Below are 22,225 nucleotides of genomic sequence, written 5' to 3'. Positions count from 1 at the left end.
TCCAAGAACTTTTCAGGTTCACAGAGGAGGTAATAAGATACTGAATCTACTAAGCTTTGGTTTTTTACGATTGGTTGAATACTTTTTTTGTAATTTTGCCCGCCAATTTTGGAAAATCCCAAAAATGAAAACTCGAGAGAACGCGCTTTAAAGTTTACGGTTTACTCGTATACCTCGGCGCCCGACTGCTTTTAGTGCTGTATCTTCGAAAATAATTCGAATTGTCTTTCCAAAATTGACAGACATATTCTTAGATATATTAGGAACAGATTTAAGCAATAAAAAAAATTCGATTTTTTCAGGCTCCCCCCTTAATTGATGGAGCTTAGTTTTAATTCACTTGTTCATCAGTTTATATAAACTGTCTAACATACTTTTGATATAATATATTGCCAAATCAATTACTATGAAACGAAGAAATCGAATATTAAGTAAACAAGTGAGTAAGAATAAAAGGAACAAGTTGAGGCCGAAGATGTGAATAGAAAAGGGAACAAGTTCACTCATTCGCTGAAGGAAATTGTTCAATGTTCTTCTTCACTAACTCAGACACAGCCCCCAACCCAACCAATAGATAGAATAGATATTCCCCTCGTTGTTTCTTTTTATTGATTGATTTATATATTTCCTATTACTATTCACAGGCATGCCCTCTGTGGAAGATGTGTGCTCCGCTTTCAGTGTCTGCGATGTGGAAATCGAATACAGCGAAGAGGAGTTGCAGAATTTGACCACATATAAATTGTTTATGCAACATGTGCGTCCCATATTACAGAAGGAGAATCCCAAAATAGCGGCAGCCAAACTGATGATGTTGGTGGCCGCCAAATGGCGTGAGTTCTGCGAAAGTAATCCGCATATCCAGCAGGAGCAGCAGGGACAATCGGGACGTAGCAATTCGGCAGGTGGTAATGATGAGCCCGAGGAGCCGCGTTCATCGCGCTCATCGCGCAATGAGAAACCCGATGACATTTACGAGGAGGCCGAAGAGGAGGAAGAGGAAGAGGAGGAGGAAAAGAAGCCCCGCCGCAAACGCAGCGGACGTGGCAAGAAGGTACGACGTCCATTGAGTAAGGTACCAACATTGAAGATTAAGTTTGGCAAGCGTAAACGCGATAGCTCCGACGATGAGCAAGATGCCAGCGGTGCATCTGAACGGGATTCGGATTTGGAATTTGAGCGAATGCTCCAGAAATCGGATGACAGTGCCGATGAGAAGGAGGCATCAACTGCGGCCTCCAGTAGCAAGGCGGACAAGGAAGCCGCAGCAGCGGCATCTGCATCATCGGCAGCGGGAGGAGCCACACCGGCGGGCGGTGATGATGTGCCCGTGGTGAGGAAGAAGGCAAAGACCAAGATTGGCAACAAGTTCAAGAAGAAGAACAAACTAAAGAAAACCAAGAACTTCCCCGAGGGCGAGGACGGCGAGCATGAGCATCAGGATTATTGTGAGGTGTGCCAACAAGGCGGTGAGATTATTCTATGCGACACCTGTCCAAGGGCATACCATTTGGTTTGCCTCGAACCGGAACTGGACGAGCCGCCAGAGGGCAAATGGTCGTGTCCGCATTGCGAGGCCGATGGCGGTGCCGCCGAAGAGGAGGACGATGACGAGCATCAGGAATTCTGTCGCGTATGCAAGGATGGCGGTGAATTGCTCTGCTGCGATTCCTGCCCGTCGGCCTATCACACATTCTGTTTGAATCCACCGCTGGACACCATACCCGATGGCGATTGGCGTTGCCCGCGCTGCAGTTGTCCACCGCTGACCGGCAAGGCGGAGAAGATTATCACCTGGCGTTGGGCTGTCCATCGCAATGCCGCCGGTGATGAGCAGCCTTCGACCTCGAAGGGAGCTGCCAAGCCATGTCGCATACGAGAGTATTTCATTAAGTGGCACAACATGTCCTATTGGCATTGCGAATGGGTCTCGGAGGTGCAACTGGATGTACATCATCCGTTGATGATCAGATCCTTCCAGAGGAAATACGATATGGAGGAGCCACCCAAGTTCGAGGAGTCACTGGACGAGGCTGACACCCGCTTCAAGCGTATCCAGCGGCACAAGGACAAGGTGGGCATGAAGGGTGGCGACGACGATGACGAACAGCAGCTGGAGGAGAAATTCTATAAGAATGGTGTCAAACCCGAATGGTTGATTGTCCAGCGTGTCATCAATCACAGGACTGCGCGTGATGGCAGCTCCATGTATCTGGTGAAATGGCGTGAATTGCCATACGACAAGTCCACCTGGGAGGAAGAGGGCGACGATATACAGGGCCTAAGACAGGCAATTGATTACTATCAGGATCTGCGGGCTGTTTGCACATCCGAGAATACGCGCTCCAGCAGCAAGAAGAATAAAAAGGGACGCAAAACCAAGTCCAAGGTCGAACTCGACGACGAGGATCGACCAGTTAAGCATTATACACCGCCGCCGGATAAACCGACGACAGATCTAAAGAAGAAATATGAAGGACAGCCGGCATTCCTGGAGAACACGGGCATGCAATTGCATCCGTATCAGATTGAGGGTATCAATTGGTTGCGCTATAGCTGGGGCCAAGGCATCGATACCATACTGGCCGATGAGATGGGTCTCGGCAAGACCATTCAGACGGTGACATTCTTGTATTCATTGTACAAGGAGGGCCATTGCCGTGGACCATTTCTGGTCGCTGTGCCGCTCTCCACTCTGGTGAATTGGGAGCGTGAATTCGAATTGTGGGCACCGGATTTCTATTGCATCACCTACATTGGCGACAAGGACTCCCGTGCCGTGATACGTGAGAATGAGCTGAGCTTTGAGGAGGGCGCCATCAGGGGAACCAAAGTGTCGCGTTTGCGCACCACTCAGTACAAATTCAATGTCCTATTGACCAGCTACGAGCTAATCTCCATGGATGCCCCATGTCTGGGCAGCATCGATTGGGCCGTCCTCGTGGTTGACGAAGCGCATCGTCTGAAGAGTAATCAGAGTAAATTCTTTCGCATTCTGAACAGCTATACGATTGCCTATAAACTGCTATTGACTGGCACACCATTGCAAAATAATCTGGAAGAGTTGTTCCATTTGCTGAATTTCCTGAGTCGCGACAAGTTTAACGATCTGCAGGCTTTCCAAGGCGAATTCGCCGATGTGTCCAAGGAGGAGCAAGTGAAGCGTTTGCATGAAATGCTCGGACCGCATATGTTGCGTCGCCTCAAGACCGATGTGCTCAAGAATATGCCCTCGAAATCGGAATTCATTGTCCGTGTGGAGTTGTCGGCCATGCAAAAGAAATTCTACAAATTCATCTTGACCAAGAACTATGAGGCATTGAATTCCAAGAGCGGTGGTGGTTCCTGTTCCCTGATCAACATTATGATGGATCTGAAGAAATGCTGCAATCATCCATATCTGTTTCCCTCAGCTGCCGAAGAGGCACTCACCTCGGCTGGTGGCCTCTACGAGATCAACTCGTTGACCAAGGCGGCCGGCAAATTGGTTTTACTCTCCAAGATGCTAAAGCAATTGAAATCGCAGAATCATCGTGTACTCATCTTCTCGCAGATGACCAAGATGTTGGACATCTTGGAGGATTTCCTCGAGGGGGAGCAATACAAGTATGAGCGCATTGATGGCAGCATTACGGGAGCAGTGCGTCAGGAGGCCATCGATCGTTTCAATGCGCCGGGAGCTCAGCAATTTGTCTTCCTGTTGAGTACTCGTGCCGGTGGTTTGGGTATTAATTTGGCTACAGCCGATACTGTCATCATTTATGATTCGGATTGGAATCCGCACAATGACATTCAGGCCTTTTCGCGTGCCCATCGTATCGGTCAGGCGAACAAGGTGATGATCTATCGTTTTGTCACCAGAAATTCGGTGGAGGAGCGTGTCACCCAAGTGGCCAAGCGAAAGATGATGCTCACCCATTTGGTTGTGCGTCCCGGCATGGGTGGCAAGGGGGCCAATTTCACCAAGCAGGAATTGGACGATATTCTGCGTTTCGGCACCGAGGATCTCTTCAAGGAGGATGACAAAGAGGAGGCCATTCATTATGATGACAAGGCGGTGGCTGAGCTACTGGACCGCAGTAATCGTGGCATTGAGGAGAAGGAGTCCTGGGCCAATGAGTATCTCTCATCGTTCAAGGTGGCCTCGTATGCCACCAAAGAGGAGGAGGAGGAGGAGGAGACAGAAATTATTAAACAGGAAGCTGAGAACTCAGATCCCGCCTATTGGGTCAAATTGTTGCGTCATCACTACGAGCAGCATCAGGAGGATGTCGGACGTAGTCTGGGCAAGGGCAAGCGTGTCCGCAAGCAAGTCAACTACACAGATGGCGGCGTTGTGGCCGCCGATACGTCACGCGACGATTCCAACTGGCAGGACAATGGCAGTGAATACAATTCAGAGTATTCGGCCGGTTCCGATGAGGATGGCGGCGACGATGACTTCGATGAGCAGAATGGAGGCGAACGCAAGGCCAAGCGAAGATTGGAGCGTCGTGACGATCGTCCATTGCCGCCATTGCTGGCCCGGGTGGGTGGTAACATCGAGGTCCTTGGCTTCAATGCCCGCCAGCGGAAGAGTTTCCTCAATGCCATCATGCGATATGGCATGCCGCCGCAGGATGCCTTCAATTCGCAGTGGCTGGTCAGAGATTTGCGTGGTAAATCCGAAAGGAACTTCAAGGCCTACGTCTCACTCTTTATGCGTCATCTGTGTGAGCCCGGTGCGGATAATGCGGAAACCTTTGCCGACGGTGTACCCCGTGAGGGTCTCTCCCGCCAGCATGTGCTCACCCGCATTGGCGTCATGTCGCTTATCCGCAAGAAGGTGCAGGAATTCGAACACATCAATGGCTATTACAGTATGCCCGAGTTGATATTGAAGCCATGTGAGCCAGTTCGTGCATTGACCAAGGCGGAAACAGCTGCTGCGGCAGAAACCGCAGCTCCAGCGGCAGCGGCAGCGGCTGCTGCCAAGCCAGCCACAACCACGGAGGTGGATAAGAGTGCAACCACTAGCAACAGCGCAACACCAGCTACAAGTGCTGCTCCCAGTCCGGCTCCTGCTTCAGAAAAGGGAGAGGATAAGGAGAAGGACAAAGACAAAGACAAAGATAAGGATAAGGATAAGGACAACAAAGAGAAGGAGGCAGCCGAGGCAAAGGAGAAGGGTACACCCGAAAAGACTGCTGAGCTCAAGCAAGAACAGACCGAGAAAACCGCTGCTGATGCCTCTGAGGCTTCTGCTGACAGCAAAAAATCAACATCTGCTGAGGTCAAGAAAGAGCAAGAGGCAGACGAGGCCACCGCTGACAGTTCCGCAGCCGCCGCCGCTGCCGCAGCAGGAGAAGTTAAATCCGAATCGGAGGTCAAAACAGAGACAGCCAAGGTTGAACCCAAGGAGGAAGCAGCAGCAGCAGCAGGAGGAGCTTCTACTGCCGCCGCCGCCGCCAAGGTTGCAACCAAGGAAGAGACCAAAAAAGAAGACGATGAGAAGGAGAAGCCAACAGCAGCAGCAGCTCCAGCAGCTCCAGTTGAGGACAAGAAGCCCACAACAATCATTGACGACGATGATGATGATGTGATGATTGTGAAAGAAGATGGCGAATTGGAAAAGCCCAGCGCCAGTTCACCCAAGGATCAGAAGGCTATAGCAGCAGCCGCAGCGACAGCTGCCACTGCTGCTGGTGGTGGTGGTGCAGCAGCCGCAGCGACTGGAGCCACAACTGCCTCGGGCAAATTGGTTGAGGATAGCCTGGAAGTGCTTAAACGTAAATTCATGTTCAATATTGCCGATGGCGGTTTCACTGAACTGCACACCCTCTGGCTGAACGAGGAGAAGGCAGCTGTGCCCGGACGTGAATACGAGATTTGGCATCGTCGTCATGACTATTGGCTGTTGGCCGGCATTGTTACCCATGGCTATGGCCGTTGGCAGGACATCCAGAACGATATACGTTTCGCCATCATCAACGAGCCCTTCAAAATGGATGTGGGCAAGGGCAATTTCCTGGAGATTAAGAACAAATTCCTTGCACGGCGTTTCAAGTTGCTGGAGCAAGCTCTGGTCATTGAGGAGCAATTGAGGCGTGCAGCCTTCTTGAATCTCGCCCAGGATCCCAGCCATCCGGCTATGTCGCTCAATGCCCGGTTCGCCGAGGTCGAATGTCTGGCTGAATCGCATCAGCATCTGAGTAAGGAATCGCTGGCTGGCAATAAACCAGCCAATGCTGTGCTCCATAAGGTGCTCAACCAGTTGGAGGAGTTGCTATCCGACATGAAGAGCGATGTGTCCCGCCTGCCGGCCACATTGGCCCGCATTCCCCCGGTGGCTCAGCGTCTGCAGATGTCTGAGCGTTCGATTCTATCACGATTGGCGGCCACGGCCGGCAATGCCTCCAATGCGGGTAAGTTTTTGTGTCATCTGAAATACAAATTCCCTTTATTAATTTTGACCTTCTTGTTCTTGTTCTGTTCATTAGCACAACTGATGGCTCAATTCCCGGCTGGATTCCAGGGCACAACTTTGCCGGCCTTTACCGGCGGACCGGCTGGCAATTTTGCAAATTTCCGACCACAGTTCTCTGTGCCCGGCCAGCTATCGAATAACTCGGGCAATTAAGTGCGCGGCATCGCATCGCATCTTCTCCTGCATAAACACACACTTCTTTTGTCCTTTAATCTCTAACTTAAAAGCATTCATATATTCCATAAATGGAAAAAAGAAAACACTACAAAAAAAAAAAAGAAAAGAAAAAGAAACACATATTTTACTCAAGCTTAGAATTTACAAACAAATATTTATCATAATCATTATTTGCAATGAAAATGCGCTAAGAAAAAGAAGAAAGAAAGAAAGAAAAACAGAAGAAGCAACGACGACGACGACAAAGATGAAAGAGAAAACAAATTACCATTTCCACATTTGACACGAATCCACAAATCCAACCCCCCCACCCCACCCATTGACTTTGCTGGGTGGTGTGTGGGGAGGTTAACAATTAAATATAATGCTTACTTATCGTGTTAAAAATCAACAACAACAACAAACCAACCACAATATTCTCTAGATACAATATTATAAATGTATTGAATTCCATTGCAAAAAACAAATAACAATGTGTTTTAATTTATGAAAAAGAAAAGGAAGGCATGCTTCAATCAGTCTCTCTCACTTCTTTTGCTTGGATAATGATAAAATGACAGCAGAACATAAAATGAGATCAAATGTGTTGGAACTTAAGAAAAGTTATTTGCCTTTACTTTTTTCTTGGTTCTTCCCCATCAAAGAAAGTCTTTTATATTCCAATTCTTCACTTTATTTAGAATGTAAGCTTGATTATCCTTTTCAGATTACAGTTTTTTAGAGATTGATGAGGACAAGTGTTTGCCTCCAAAAGTCCTTGACGACTTTAGCAGAAATCAAAAAACAATGAAATAAGAAATCTGAATTTGAGTGTCTAATTTTAAGCAAATGAACATAAATAGAAAAGGGGATATGATTAGTTCACTAAAGGAAGGTCTTTCCAAAGAAAAAGGCCATGGATCTAAGAATTGGTGCAATGTGAAGGTCAGGAACATGTTTTAGACACGTCAAAATGGAAAAATTGTCATTAACTCTATCCAGGGATAGCATTTTACTGCGGATTATTTGAAGGATCACATTCTTTAGCAGATTTGCGAAAAAAACATTAATCCCAAGCGCTCTTTCCGTAAATTCCGCTCCTTTGCTTAGAATCTACAGGATTGGATGTACGTACAGGGGCAATGGTCATCCTTATCCATAGCACGACGCTAACATCCTAAAGGTTAAGGATCTGAAGAAGTCCCCGCTTTGACATCTTCCAATTACTCTGAGGCAGTTGTGACTGTGAATCGTCCCGAGGGATATAAGCCACCCGTAAACCGTTCAACTACTAGAGGACCTTCGATAGGGATCCTCCAGGAAACACTTTTCTTTTAGTCTCATAATCATTAATGTTATATTTCATGAATATTTTTAGTATATATTGTTGTATTTTTTTTTTTTGTTACATAGATCATTTGTTTGACTGCTGCTTAGTGAGTTAATTATTTGTATGTGTATTAAGGGCTTACTAACTTGTACTATTTCTGCATGTATGTATGTGTATGTGACGAAAGGGCTTATTATTAAATGCGTGTTCTTATATCGCCTTTAAGTATGTAGATTTGTATGTATAATAACCAGGATCTGAGTGGAGCGTCTGTCGCTGCATATTTTGTTTGCTTAACTTAAACTCTAACGTAAATGTGGTTTGAAGTGTGTGTGTGTGTGTGTGTGTGTGTTTGTGTGTGTAACGTGTGCTGTTTTTCATTTTTCAACGAATCAATGGCAAATTGGCTGAAGGTCCAGATGGAATCACAGCATTGCCCGGTCCCAGGAGCACTTGTTTCTGCTGCGATTTCTGCAGCTCCTCCATTTGGGCACGTTCGGTCTCAAAAATAACCGGAGCAAACAATATAACAGATGTGGTAAAGAAGATCCAGGATGCATTGCATGTGAATGTGTAAAGAGTGCTAATGCCCTTCACAGTGGTCCGTGTTATAACATCGGCAGCATTGCGCACCGATTCCGGAAACATCTCACTTAATCCCCAGACGCGTTCACCCAGCGATTCATCGGGCTCCTAGAAAATTCGATTCGATTACATTTCCCTCTCTCTTCCCCTTCGTATCCCCCTTTACTTACATCATCGTATTTCTCAGCATCGGCTTCAGCGTCAAAGTCAGTTATCTGTTACCAAGGGGGGGAAAACGGCAAAAATTCTAGATTGTTCTGCGTACTAAAGCCATAAAGGATATGGCTTAGCTTTAGTTACTTACAGCTTTTTCTGGTTCTCCCATGGTTTCGTTTTTGTTCAATTTGTTTCTTGTATTTCACGGTTTAGTATTATATATATTTTTTATTATATATATTTTATTTTATTCAACAGCGTTTAATTTAGAAATGTTGTCTCTACGAACAACACAATACAACTAAAATATGATTCCTGAAATATTTGCCATGTGGACAAAAATCAACCTCATGGCCTACTTGATAGTCGAGTCAAAAAATAATGTCAGGGTAGTCGACATCGATCAAGTTAAGAGGATTGCAAAAAGAAGGGTAGTCAAAGTCAATTAAAGTAGGATTGCCAAAGTCATCGACGAGTATATTTTAAGAAATTTCGCCAAGATTTCCTTCTTTTCTTTGTGAAATTTTCAGACAAATATATGGCCAAATTAGAGAATTTTGCCAAGGTTTTCTTTCTTGTCTTGTGGGCGAATTTATTGCAGAGTTCCCTGACGATTTCTGAGGGAGTTCTCAAAACTTTTCTTTTGGAGATTCCTTCACGCTTTCCTTGTTAACTTTGTTAACTTGTTAACTTTGTTTAACTGTTCAGGAAGATTTGCTTTAGTGATTCCAATTAAAAGTCGTTTACTCTTTCTTTGTCCAGTTTCTAGAAGATTTCTTTTAGGGACTCTTTAAGAAATTTTTCTTACTTAGTGACACTTCTAGATGAATTCATTACCCTTTTCCTGGGTAGTTTTTGACAAGGTTTCCAATGTGAAATCCCAGACTGAAGATCGTACAATCTAAGGGAGTCTATGTAGTTCCATGTTTAATCGCCGACTTCTTCTATATTTAGGATCTAGATATTTATTAGATTAAATTACATGGAATATTTTATGTTTTCCAATTTAATTTTAAAATAGATTGGTAAATGAAAATAAAAAAGAATTTGTTGAGCGTTTTGTGGTTTGTTTTATTTATTATTATTAATATTATTATTATTATTATTATTATATCGTTCATCTGTTTGTCTACTGCCATACGCCATTCGCACACAATTCATAAATTATGAAATAATTAATACTTAAAATGAAATATCTACCATTTCGATATAGATATATAGATAATGTCTTAGGGTTTTTTTTCCTCTATGTTATACACACACACACACACATACATACATAAATATGCATATGTGCATAGATATATGTATGTGTGTGTATGTATGTATATAGTCAATAGTATTAAGTAATTTTTCGTTTCTTGAAATCTTCAACATAAACAACAATATTTTTATGTATGTAGTTTATATATATATATATATGTATGTATATGTAGGGTAAGTACTATACGTATATACATATATATGTAAGTTGTAGGTATATAGTCCTGCATAGTATATAGTTTTTAAGCACATTTAGAGGTCATTAAAAAACTACTTTTGAGTTAAGGTACATAGACATATACATATGTATATGTATATATACTTATATAGGTTAAATATAAATTGTTTTGAATTTGAAATTTTTGCCTTTACTTCTTTAGAATTTTAGAATTCTTGTTTTGGTTTTTATATAGTTTGTTTTTTTTTTTTTGGGTTTTTTGTAAATTCCATACAAAATTTGATTTTTTCTTGAACTTAACTTTTCCATGTAATTCCATTTTCATTTATTTGCTGAAACTTTTTGTACCTTTGACCTGATTTCCTTTGTGTCTGTGTGTGTGTTTCCTTCATATCAAATCAAATCGAAACGAAAAAAATGTGTAAATCATTTTGAAACCGCTCTATGAATGAGTTTCCTTTATATATATATATATTTCTGTTCTCATCCAGATCAAGCTGGGACGGCAATATGTAATGGACTTTTGATTAAAAAAATACCTTAAAGTTTCGATACATTACGATCCAGGAAAATGGCCAAAAAGTAGTTTGAAAACTTGAACAAATTAAAGGACAATTAAGGAACTGACTAGAATAAGTAACCACTAAACTGGGATGGGATATGAATGAAACGTTTTTGTTTTTCTTTTTTTTTTTTAGGTACACATTGCTTCTTCTTCCTCTTCATCATTTTGGGGGGCCTTTTGTTGTAGTTGTTGTTGTTTGTTTGTTTGTTTTCACATCTTTGTAATTGGTTAAAAATTTCATATTGAATATACTTTCATTTGATTAACATTCAACATATACGCATATTGACATTAAATATATATATAAGTATATATCATATAGTCATGTATAAATATATATCTTTTATTTGTATTTTAGATTTATGCAAATTGTCCATAAAAAAACCCCGAAATTAAAATGTAATTTTGTTTTTTTTTTCTTAGATATACAAAGTTTTGTTTTTGTTTTTGTTTTTCTTTATATATGTATATATATATAAATTGTTAACATTTATTTTTCACTTATGTCTAGGCAACGGTTTTTTTTTTAGTTTTTTGATTTTGAAACATTTTCATTTGATTTGCATACATTTAAAGCATTCAAATAACTATTTAGTTTAAGTTTACAAATTCAAATAAATATATATTTATGTATGTATATATTGGTGTGTATGTCTGTAATTTGAATTCTTTTTGTTTCTGCCAAAAGTTTGTTTTTGTTTTTTGATTAATTTAATTTGCATATGCTCATTTTTAGATTTTTTGCACCCTAAACACAATATCACTCACGCGTTCAGACTTATCCGAATATGCATAAATATATATAGATATATGTATATATATTGATGTAATTATGTATGTAATGTGTATGTATGTATGCGATTTATATCAAACATTTATTTATTTTTGCTCTACAAAAATATTTTTCAAGTATTTAAACCCACAAAATTGAATATTTTGTTGTTTCTCTTAAAGATCTTAAAACAAATAAAAAAAAAAAACATTTTTTATATGAATAATATGGATGGATGGATGTATGTATGTGTGAATGGGTGGGGTGCTGGCTGGTTGGATGTGTGTGTGTATATATATGTATGTGTGTTTATTTTGTGTGATGAATGTCCAACGCTAAGTGAACAGGTCCTTGCACATTTTCCCTTGCCTATGAAGGTTTTTCATCCTTTATTTTTTTGTTATTTTGTTGTATAAAACATTAAGTAATTGTTTTGGGTTTCTTTTTTTCATTTTCCTTTTGTGTCTGAGTATATGTATTCATAATAGCTTAATAATTATGTTTTTAAAGTTTCTTCTTCTTGTTGTTATTTTCTTTTGTTTCTCTTTGCCATTTCATTTTTAATTGTTGTTGTTGTTGACCATTTAGAGCAAAAGTCTCGTGAACTCTGTAAATAGAATAAAAAAAAATTAAGAGTCCATTAAATTCAAGAATTTGGTTAGAAATTTTAAATGTAGGTACATATTTACATTTATTCTAGTAAGAGAAAAACAGTTTCGATGTGATCGCTTTGATGATAGGATTTGTCTCCGAAACCAAAACCCGACATACACACACACATAGACATGTGTACGCTGCCGAACTTCTCTTCTTAACTAACTCGCTCTCTATCCCTATCAACACCCTCTTTAACAGTCACTCCCACTGCTTGTTAGTTGCAATTAACCGTTTGCCGTGTTTGTTTGTTGCTGCCTAATTGAATTTTTAAACTTTAATATTTTTTAAGTGTTAAAAGTCCTAAAAAGTGATTAATTTAATTATCCTCCTTGATTTCAATTAACTTTGAATTCGCATTTAAACTAAATATTTTTTAATTAAAAAAATGCTTGGAAATTGCAAAAGGAAGAAGAAGAGTGTAAGAGAAATTTGCCTGTCTGACCTCTGCTTCTGCCGCTAAGACTTCTGCCGAATAGGCAAAGCAGAGAGAGAGAGAGAGAGAGAGTAAGGGAGTAATATCGCGAATGTGTGTGCATGGATCTCTCCCGCCAAGTCCTCTGCTGTCTGGCGCGTCGCCCCACAAAAAGCAGTAGGCAAAGCAGAGAAAGAGCGAGAGAGTAAAAATGGCGAGTGTGTGTTTGAGTGAGAAAATGATCAAGTTTAGTTTTTTTTTTTTTTTGGTGTAAGTGTGTACGTGGAATAATAGCAAGAAATGCGCTAAGGAGAAACAAAGTTAAGGTAAGTTCCGTTATTTCCTTTTAACAACAACAAATGTTTTGCAGTCTTTTTAATGGCGCTTGTAAGAAAATACGGGTTTTTCGCATTTGGCTTTGGCAACGGTGAAACATCTTTTTGAGACATATTTAACAAATCTGCCCTAATATTGAAAATCGCATTGTTTCCCTTGGGATTGTTGGAGAACAGAAAAATATTGAAATGAAACTGACCAAGTTTTTAGCTGTGCACTTGACCATGCTTCCCTCTCCACTCACCCCTATATGTAGCTAACAGATGCCTCTTGCAACTAGTTGTCCTTTGCTTTGAACTGGCATAAAAAAAGGACAGCAATAATAAAAGAAATTCCCTAGCCTGGCATTAAATTGTGTTTTACTAAACTCGAACTACACACACACACACACACACACAAAAAGTGTGTGATATATGTATGTGTGTGTGTGTTTGAGCCTTTGTCTTTTACAAGTAGTGGGACTTGGGCTCTCTCTCGGTGCGTGTGTGTGTGTGTGATTCTTCAGTCTGTCTATATCATTAGATTCATATGCCATCGCTTTTGCTAGTTGAAACTTTGACCTTGTAACGCATGCCAGTCAGAGAACCTCTGTCCTTGCCCCTTGCTCCCCTTTAGACCACATCTTTCTGATTTTGTTTTTTTCTTCTGCTTCTTTCATTTGTGTTTGCTGGCATCTGCAATTTATTTACTCATTTTGTTTTTGTTGTTGCCTTATTTACTTTACACCGGCATCGAGGAGGCATTGGCATAAGGCGGCAAGTGCGGGTACTCATTTTTTTTTTTTTTTTGCTGTTCGTTATTTTTGCTGACATTGCAGCAAATGTGCCGAGGCAACTGGCAATGAGGCAACTGGGCAACTGGTAACACGTACAATGTACATACCATAACCTATGCTGTTGCCCAGAGGCGAAGGCAAACCTTTCAACATTTAAGCTGTTAAAGAATTGCCCATAAAGCCCTCCCCCCTATCTCTATCTCTGTCTCTCTCTTTCCATCTATGGCGTTATCTAAATGGCAACTAACACAGAGCACTTCTTCAAAACCAATTTCAGTCTTCTTCTTGTCTTCTTACATCAATAAAATGAAATGGTCCAGTTAAGCTTAGAATGATAAGTTTCTATCAAGTTTCAACATCAAAAAAAATGTAGAAAATTACAAATATGTATCGAATACTAGAAGACAACAAAGAAACCAACAAAATTTTTCATTTGCACTTATATATTTTTAAAGACACAGATTAAGAATTGTTTGGGCGAATCGATTTGTGTGGTAAAAAGTATTAGTTAGCCTTGTTAGCCTTGATGCAACCAAAGAAGTTTAAGAATTTCTTCAACAGACAAAGGAGAGAAATGGAAGAAATGGTTCTTCAAATAATTTTTAGTACTGAAGTTCCAAGTATTGCGATCTTTTCAGCCACAAAAAACGATAGTTTTTCTGATCAAGTGCGGAAAACTTGAATAAAGAAGTTATCTTCTCCCAAAATTGAATATATATTTGCCTCTAGAGGGATATTTTGAAGCATATATTACCTCACAGTGTTTCTTAGCCGTAATGTACCTGAAAATTTTTGGAATTTTAGACAACAATTTTGAAATAAATGTTCAAAATAATAACTGATTGATTCAAAATAAATGAAAGCTTGGAGATTTCATATTAAGTTTTACCAATGTTATTTTGTGATCACGTATACGCCATGTTCATGTCTATATATATCTGGCAACGATAGCCATTTTTGAACTTTTAATAGATGGATGAAAATTCTTAAACGTTTCGTTTCATATTTGTTAATATAAGTTTATAAATTGTAATTACTATGAGCCAAGAAATTGTTGTGTGCATATTTTCATGTCGATGTGGCTTGATTTTATCACCCCGTTCGTTTCAACAAGGACCCTTTTTTTTTGTTGTTGTTGTTGTTTGGAAGGGAGATGGGGGAATGAATTGACCCAAAAACACCAACGCAAATTCCCTTTACGAAATGTTTCTCATTTTGCCCAGGAGTTCATTTAAAAAAAAAACTTTTGCGAGTAAACAAACAAATAAACATGCCCTCACATATAAAGTGCGTTGGCGTTATATGACGACGCCTAGCCTCAGAGTCGACTTCGAGGAGGACGAGGACATCGTAGTCATAGTCATTGTCGTTGTGGCCCCGTCTTTGGGGTTATTAAACTTGTCTTTTGGGGCACAGTTGTCAATGCACTCAATGTACATATGTATGTGTATATGGAGTATTTGTCTAGCTGATTTATGAGTGAAAGTTACTGACAAATATTGTCACAAGGTTATATTTTATGCTATGGCTTGATTAACGCCAGCGCTTTTGGTTTTTGCTTTGCGGTTTTTATGGGACTATGACCTTCGAAACGAAACGGAACGGAACGAAAAGAAGAAAATGAACGGACAAAATAGCCTCGACGCGCCTGCGTCAGCAGTGTCCTTTGAGTGCTGCACTTACCCTCATAATTGATGCGACCATCCTGATCCAAATCGGCAATGGCCAACAGCTGCTCCAATTGCTGTTCGTTTAATGGCTCGCCAATCATTTCCATGGCGGTTTGTAGCTCATCGCGGGTTATAAAACCATTACCATCCCGATCGAATACTCTGCAAGGATTTCGATTTCAATTTCATAATTTAATTTGTCTTCAATTCAATGCACATATGTATGTATGTATGTGTATGTGTGTGTGTAGTTACCTAAATGCAGCTATTAAATCTTCAGTGACATCATCGGCCTCATCTGTTGGCTGCTTGCTGCTGCTGCTGCTATTGCTGCTGGCATTGTCCTCGTGTTGCTGCTGCTGTTGCTCATCCCGCAATGCCTGGATTCTGCCTACCCATTGTAAGAATTCTGCCTCGTTAATTAGGCCATTTCCTTCAAAAGAGAACCAAAGAACAGAATAATGTAGGACATTTATTTAAAAACAACAACAAGAAATCATCAAAATTATGTTAACCACATGGCGTATAGGTAATGATTAGTCATTATTTATCTTTCTCAGACACATCAGAGTCGATCAATTTCTTCTGGTTTTCCTTAACTTGTGTTTATTATGAATGCCGATTAGAAAGAGGACGATTGTTTAATCCTTTCGGAACTACTAAAACTATTCATTCCAGATTCCCACTTTTTTGAGATAAATATCAATGAAATTTTTATCATTACAGACGAGAATTTGTAGCAACTTTTAGTCGAAACTCTCGTGTTGTGTTGACTTTTTCGATATCCCTGCAAGGACATGCAATCAGAATTGCTAGTGCCTTTGAATAGATTTGGCTTAAAATCAACATTACTTTGTCCTTTGCCCTCCAATGTTGGCCAGGTTGGGTTGTCTGGGGAAAACTTTTATAATTAAACCTAGATACACGGCGTCCACTGGCTTTGATTCTGGCTTTCGTTGGCTTTGCTGCGCGTCTTCCGGCAATAATACCCCCAACATCAGCCAACCTTGACCTTCGCAGGCAAAACAACAAAAAAATGAAGGAAAATTCCGGGTGTGGATGTGTTTGTGTGTGTGTGCGAATGAAAATGAAGTTAAAATCGGCAATAATCTTGGCTCGCATAAATTTTTCGCTGTTAAAATAAAAGTTTGTAAATCATTTTTAATCGCCTTGTGAAAAAAAAACAAAGAAAAAAGGTGGCGTATACGTAATATGCCAAATATTCTTGCAAATGGTGAAGGAATTTTGCGAGACAAACTTTTCGTTTGCCTTAAACACAACAACAACAAGAATAAAGTTTAGAGAAAAACGTTGCCAAGGTAAAGCGAACTAAGGGCATAATCAAATAACCAAGTAATCACCAAGAATCAGGTAATTTTCATAAAATTGCAAAACTGTCCAAGTTTTATTTCGCCGCAGGAGCAGCAGCAGAAACAGCAGCTGCTTGGCAACAGGATAAAGGTGTGAAAGGGATTTACCAATGCCAAGGTCAAAATGCCAATAGAAGTCAAGGCAAGAAGAGAAAAAAAAAAAACAACAGAGCTTGGCCTCAAATTTTATTGGCAACAAAAACGCAGGTAAGGTAATCGAAATATATGTATATATGGATAAATTATTATGGTAAGAGAAAGAGGTATGATGGGTTAAGAATTCAGACATTCTTCCATACATTAAGCAACAAAGTTTCCGTCAGTTTATAGTCTTTGAAAATATAAATTTTTTCATCAACAAAAGGCCTTAAAATCAAGCCTTATTCCATTTGTATGTATTCGAATGTATTCGAATTTCTCTCCATATGTATAGAGTATAGAGATTATGACTAAGCCAGATTAACATCTTAAACAAATCTTTTTGTTTTGATGGCCTTGAAGTTCTCAATAAATATGACGACCGCAATTAATTAGATAAAGTTTACATAATATTTTTGCTCTGTTATCCGAGTTGTTGCATAATCAAATGTTGTTTCATTTTTGGTGAGACAAATCAAGTTGTAGGTCATTAAACGTGGATCAACTGACAACAATTAGACAATACAATTAAGATTTGAACACATAATCACACAAATGCATAGACATATATCGAATAAATTTCGGCATTCAGCGAAATCCACTCAAAGTGCCAGATGGGTGACATTTATTGTTGACTTATCGCAAACAAATATTATTTCATCATTAAAGCATTGTCAAGTCAAAATGTGTGTGAATGTGTGTGTCGTGTGTGTGTGTGTGTGTGTGTGTGTGTGTGTGTGTGTGTGTATTTGCTCATATGTTTCACATTTTTTTTATTCTCACCAACTCGAAAGCATTTCCCATTCCCATGATGAGGCATCATCATGATTATTATCATCAGTTATATTCTCAGTTGTCTCCCCGAAGAGCACTTTGTCTATTTGCTGCTAGTTTTGCTGTTGCTGTTGACATCTGTGTGACATTTCTCTCTCTATGTGTGTGTGTGTGTGTGTGCATGTATGTGTGTGTATGTACGCTGCTTAAAAAATATTTTCATTTGTGCTTAGCGCCCATCTTCCATTTTCCTTTCAGTTGATATGCTTGACTTAGGCTTGAGGTCTACTTAAGCCTCCAACTAAACAGGGACTTTTCCGCCAATGTCATTGTCTAATACCCTTTACCTTGTGAATGGGTATAATGCATATTGTGGCCATAAAGATTAGCCCTTTTCGAAACAAATTTATGTCTGAACGAAATAATTTTTTCGTTTCTAGACGTCCCACTTTTTCTTAACGACAAAATCTTGTTCAATGGTCTCACAAATTGTTATCGTAGCTTATCGATATGAGGTGGTTTATCGAATTTGAGCAGTCACTAATATTAGTACACTTGTCTGAAGAGTCTTAGACACAGATAAATTTCAAAAATGAATCATTTAAAAACTAAAGAACTGTCGCCTCCTCCAAGAAATAATAACCAATGGGAAAAATTCATCCTCAAGATCGTATTGATTCGAAATTCAACACTGCGTATACTTTATTAAACTATATATACTAGAAATAACTGAATGACAGGGAAGAAAGTTAGCGTGAGGGGTTAGAGATTGAGAAATGTCCCTAAGTTTACCCCTTCTTCTACCCCTAAGCCCACCTCTGAATGTTTCTTATCTAAATGTAATTAAATAAAAAGAGTTTGAAAAAAAAAACTTATATAAGACTTTTGTAATCTGATGGTTTCAAGGGTAAGCAAGGTTCGCAGCATTCAAAAAGAGAAAAGAAGAAAAGGTTTTTTGCTATCTTGATTTTTCTCTTTTACAATTTTTTTCTTTCTCTCTTTTGTTGTTGTTGTTGTTGTGCTTTTTTAATACAAAACTAAATGTTTGCCTACTGCAATACACATTATCATTGTAGCGGGACAACAAGAAATGCCTGTCTGCCAAAGAAAGCACAAAAAAAAGAAAGAAAGCAAGATAGAAAAGGAAAACAACACGAGAAGAAGGACAAGTCCAAGGATAATGAAAATGGCATCGCTGCTGTTGCTGTTGCTGTCGCTGTTGTGTGTGTGTGTGTGTGTGTGTTGGTTGCCATTGTCATGACGTTGTTGTCAGCGCCATTTGCCTGAGTGGCGCATAGGAAAGACTCTGACTCTTTGTGCATAACCATATCCATATACATATAAATATATATATTTATATACTCTATCCATTGGGGTTAAAGGGCACATCAGGATTTTAAACATGTGTAAAAGAATGCATTAATATCCAGGCCTAAAAGTGATGCCAAAACCTAATACTTAAAGAGGAAATTTCTCTTTAACATTCTGTCTTTTTTCTAGTCTTTATAGTCTGGATTGAATTTGTATGTATGGTGAATAGTGAATGCGAGTGAATTTACAAGAGTATATATAAGTATATATCTTATCTTGGCTCGTTAAGCATGAAAATGAGAATGATTTTGAAAGCTTGACCTGCAACATGAACGAAAGAGAGAACTAGAACGACTAGGTTGAAAGGGTAACATACGTTTGAAGCTAACAAAAACACACATTTACCATGGTTTAATCCTTTTTTCTCGCGCTAAAGGCGTTCCCTCAAGTAAATTAAGTGCTTAAGAGTTGGTCCCCTCTCCCCCTCACCACCTCTCTGAGGGCAGCGAGCAACGACATCTTTTGTCTACCCCATAACAAATGGCAATTGCAGCTGTCAATGCATTTTACTCTGTACTTTTTTTTTACCACCCCGTTCTTCTTGCCAAAGTCAAAGAGGAGGCGGAGCAGGAGGAAGGACAACAACTTCATGCCAAAATGCAATCAATTATTGGCAAATGTACCTAAAGCTGCTGCTGTTGCTGTTCCTGTTCCTGTTGGTGTTACTGCTGACCTCATGGCAGCGGAAACGGAAGCCCCAGCCAGCCAACACAGTGAGGCCACAGAAAACGTTGTGTGTGTGTGTGTATGCGGGTGTGTGCTTGATTTTGATTGTTGCTTGGTCTAGCTAAAAACTCCGCCCCCTCCTCCAATCTCACCTCACCTCACTTTTACTTTGAGCTTGTGTAATTTGGCTACATTTTGCTTGTAAAACATGCAATAAACGCTGAGCTCCTGTCTATGACCATATAACTAATACAAAGCTACTGTGTATGTTTGTGTGTGTGTGTGTGTTTGGGTCGGTGTGTTGGTGGCAAATAAATTACCTAACACACACAACTTGGACCATTAATTAAATGTTTACTTGCATTTTGGTAATTTTGCTTTAAATCAACACAAATTGCACCTGACCAAAACTTTGGCACTATAAAAACTAAAAAAAAAAACACCAAAAATAAATCACCAAAAAGAAAGATTTGCTCCATTTAGTGACCTTGAATTATAATTTTAAGCTGGCAAAATCCTTGGATACAATTCGATATATTTTAGATTAATATGTGAAAGTCCTACCGAAGCAAAACCTAAAACACATATGGAAAACCCTAAGGTGTAAAAGAGAAGGAAGATATGTGGTGTACAATTTCATTTCGTAAGACGAAAGTTTCTTAAAAGTATTTTCTAGATTCGTTTATGGTGAAAAATGAATCAATTTCCATATGATTCCAAGAACCAATTGCACAATTTACAATGTCCTTTTCAAAGGAAAAAGTCAAAGGCCAAAGTTATGTAACTATTCGTAAGTTGTTCTAGTTAGCCTCAGGCCCCAATTCAGATTACCTAACCGAGCTTAAGTGTGAAAATTAATGCCAAACGGCAAACTGGTAATAGGCAATGACATTATTTTCAATAGCAATTACCGTTAATTAATCATATTATTTTATGCGTTGAAAAATTAATTAACATCAATTTGTGGCATCATTTTTTTCTTCTTCTTTTTGTGGCTATTTTGCTCTTTGCTGAATTTACTTTTACTTAATTTTGCCAACAGAAATTGATTTTTTTTTCTCTCTCATTGCAAGGTCGACTCTGATTATATTTTCTTTGAGCTTTGCTTAGGCTTTGTCTGACCCTGGAAATGTGTTTTCTTGTAATTTCCATTTCACTTGCTCTGCATTTGTGTTTCCTTCTTCTTAATTTTTTTCTTCTTCTAGGACCGACAAAAATTCCTCTCGCATTTTTTTTTTTGTTGGTTGGCATTTTAAGTTGATTTTAATGTGAGGGCAAGTTGAATTTGATCATTTGTTATGCAATACCATAGAAATACCGCAGCTGATTTGATTAGATGAAGAAATTCGACTTCAAAGTTTCGCTTAAAGCAATTGAATGCACAAAGGCAATTTCAATTTAAGTTTCAATACATACAAAATGAACTCGAAAGGGGGAATCGGCGGAGAGTTGTTATGTGCATTTGACCTGTGGTAAAAGCACTAACCCGGACACACATGCAATGCAATCAAATTTGCGATACACACACACAAACACACACACATAACACGCAAGCCACAAAATATTGAACAGATGCCTCGCTTGAACACTAGCAACGTCAATAGCAACAACAACAACAACATAGCAATTACACAATTTAATGGTCTAGGCTTATTGCAATTATCTATTTCTATGATAAAAGTCAGTGGCGGATCTAAGCTAATCGAAATGAGACAAATGTCTAATAAAGAAAATTTCTAGTGTTAAAGTTGATCATTTTCTGGTGAAGAAACTTACGAGATCATTCCAAAGAAGTAGATATTAAAGGTTTCTGCAAATCTGACGGATATAGCTCATAATTTCGGTGGAGTCAACTGAGCATTTGGAAGGGAAAATCAATATTGAACATCGACCCGTTTCAGATGTAAAACTTCGGACAACTGCAAGTATCTTTAAGAGGGTCATTCCAAAAGCCTTATCCTTATTCTGAACAGCTGGGAAAATTTTACTCAAGCTTTTTATAAAGTTTATATTTATGCCGATTTGCCCCTTTCCATTCAAGTTCCGGCACTGAAGGTAATATAAAATTTGTTTACAATTTGCATACATTTCTAATGCATTTGAACAAGGACTCAATGGGTATGAGGTAATTAAAGAGTTGACATTTAAGAAAATCTATTTAAAAATCATTATATCCAAAAAGATATTTCAATTATGAAATTTATATAAGTGAATGTAGATAAAAACTAATCCCAAGAAATCATCACAGTACGAATTTATTTTAAGTTTTGTAGAACAATTTCAAATAGACAACATTAAACATTCCATAAGGATTCTTTGAGCAGATTGAACTCTAAATAAATCGTTGTCACTTTCAAAGCATGATGAAATCTTTGCCATTGATTTGAAGATAACTTTAAGAAACAAAATGCCCGAGTGCAATTGGGAAAGGTGCACGATTAGCGGTGTTTCCCAAGAATTGGTTTTCTTATATTTTTTTTCCAATGAAAAGCCATTCTAGAAATCATTTATATGTTGTTTGTCGCGCAGGCCATAAAAATGTTTATTTATGCTTCTTTTGATTTCTATATTCTCTTCTCTCTCTC

The 22,225-nt window shown here is 39.3% G+C and overlaps 3 protein-coding genes across 9 annotated transcripts in view; 1 reads left to right on the top strand and 2 right to left on the bottom strand.

Moving 5' to 3' along the window:
* The window catches only part of LOC6638546 (chromodomain-helicase-DNA-binding protein Mi-2 homolog), a 33,876-nt gene extending 26,768 nt beyond the window's left edge, over window positions 1–7,108 (top strand). The window contains exons 4-5 of the mRNA XM_002062333.4: window positions 645–6,404; window positions 6,480–7,108. Of these exons, the coding sequence (XP_002062369.2) occupies window positions 645–6,404; window positions 6,480–6,619 (5,900 nt within the window). The 3' untranslated portion in view covers window positions 6,620–7,108. The remainder of the gene's footprint in view (window positions 1–644; window positions 6,405–6,479) is intronic.
* An 879-nt stretch (window positions 7,109–7,987) lies between these two features.
* Window positions 7,988–9,028, bottom strand: LOC6638547 (mitochondrial import receptor subunit TOM22 homolog). Its single transcript, XM_002062334.4, has 3 exons — window positions 8,842–9,028; window positions 8,708–8,752; window positions 7,988–8,645 (listed from the first exon to the last, which is right to left on the bottom strand). The coding sequence occupies exons 1-3, from the start codon at window positions 8,860–8,862 to the stop codon at window positions 8,337–8,339; spliced, it is 375 nt and encodes a 124-aa protein (XP_002062370.1). The 5' UTR covers window positions 8,863–9,028; the 3' UTR covers window positions 7,988–8,336.
* Window positions 9,029–11,700: 2,672 nt separating this feature from the next.
* The window catches only part of LOC6638548 (calcium-binding protein E63-1), a 44,933-nt gene continuing 34,408 nt past the window's right edge, over window positions 11,701–22,225 (bottom strand). For all 7 annotated transcript variants that reach the window (XM_047012130.1, XM_023179765.2, XM_023179759.2 and 4 more), the window contains 3 exons: window positions 15,577–15,754; window positions 15,335–15,483; window positions 11,701–12,078 (listed from right to left, as the gene is read on the bottom strand). In XM_047012130.1, coding sequence (XP_046868086.1) covers window positions 12,056–12,078; window positions 15,335–15,483; window positions 15,577–15,754 — 350 coding nt within the window. In that variant the 3' untranslated portion in view covers window positions 11,701–12,055. The remainder of the gene's footprint in view (window positions 12,079–15,334; window positions 15,484–15,576; window positions 15,755–22,225) is intronic.

The sequence above is a fragment of the Drosophila willistoni genome (genome assembly GCF_018902025.1).
Source record: "Drosophila willistoni isolate 14030-0811.24 chromosome XR unlocalized genomic scaffold, UCI_dwil_1.1 Seg144, whole genome shotgun sequence".
Taxonomy (NCBI): Eukaryota; Metazoa; Arthropoda; class Insecta; order Diptera; family Drosophilidae; genus Drosophila; species Drosophila willistoni.
The sequence above is the reverse complement of the archived record's forward strand: the minus strand, read 5'-3'. Positions and strand labels throughout refer to the sequence as shown.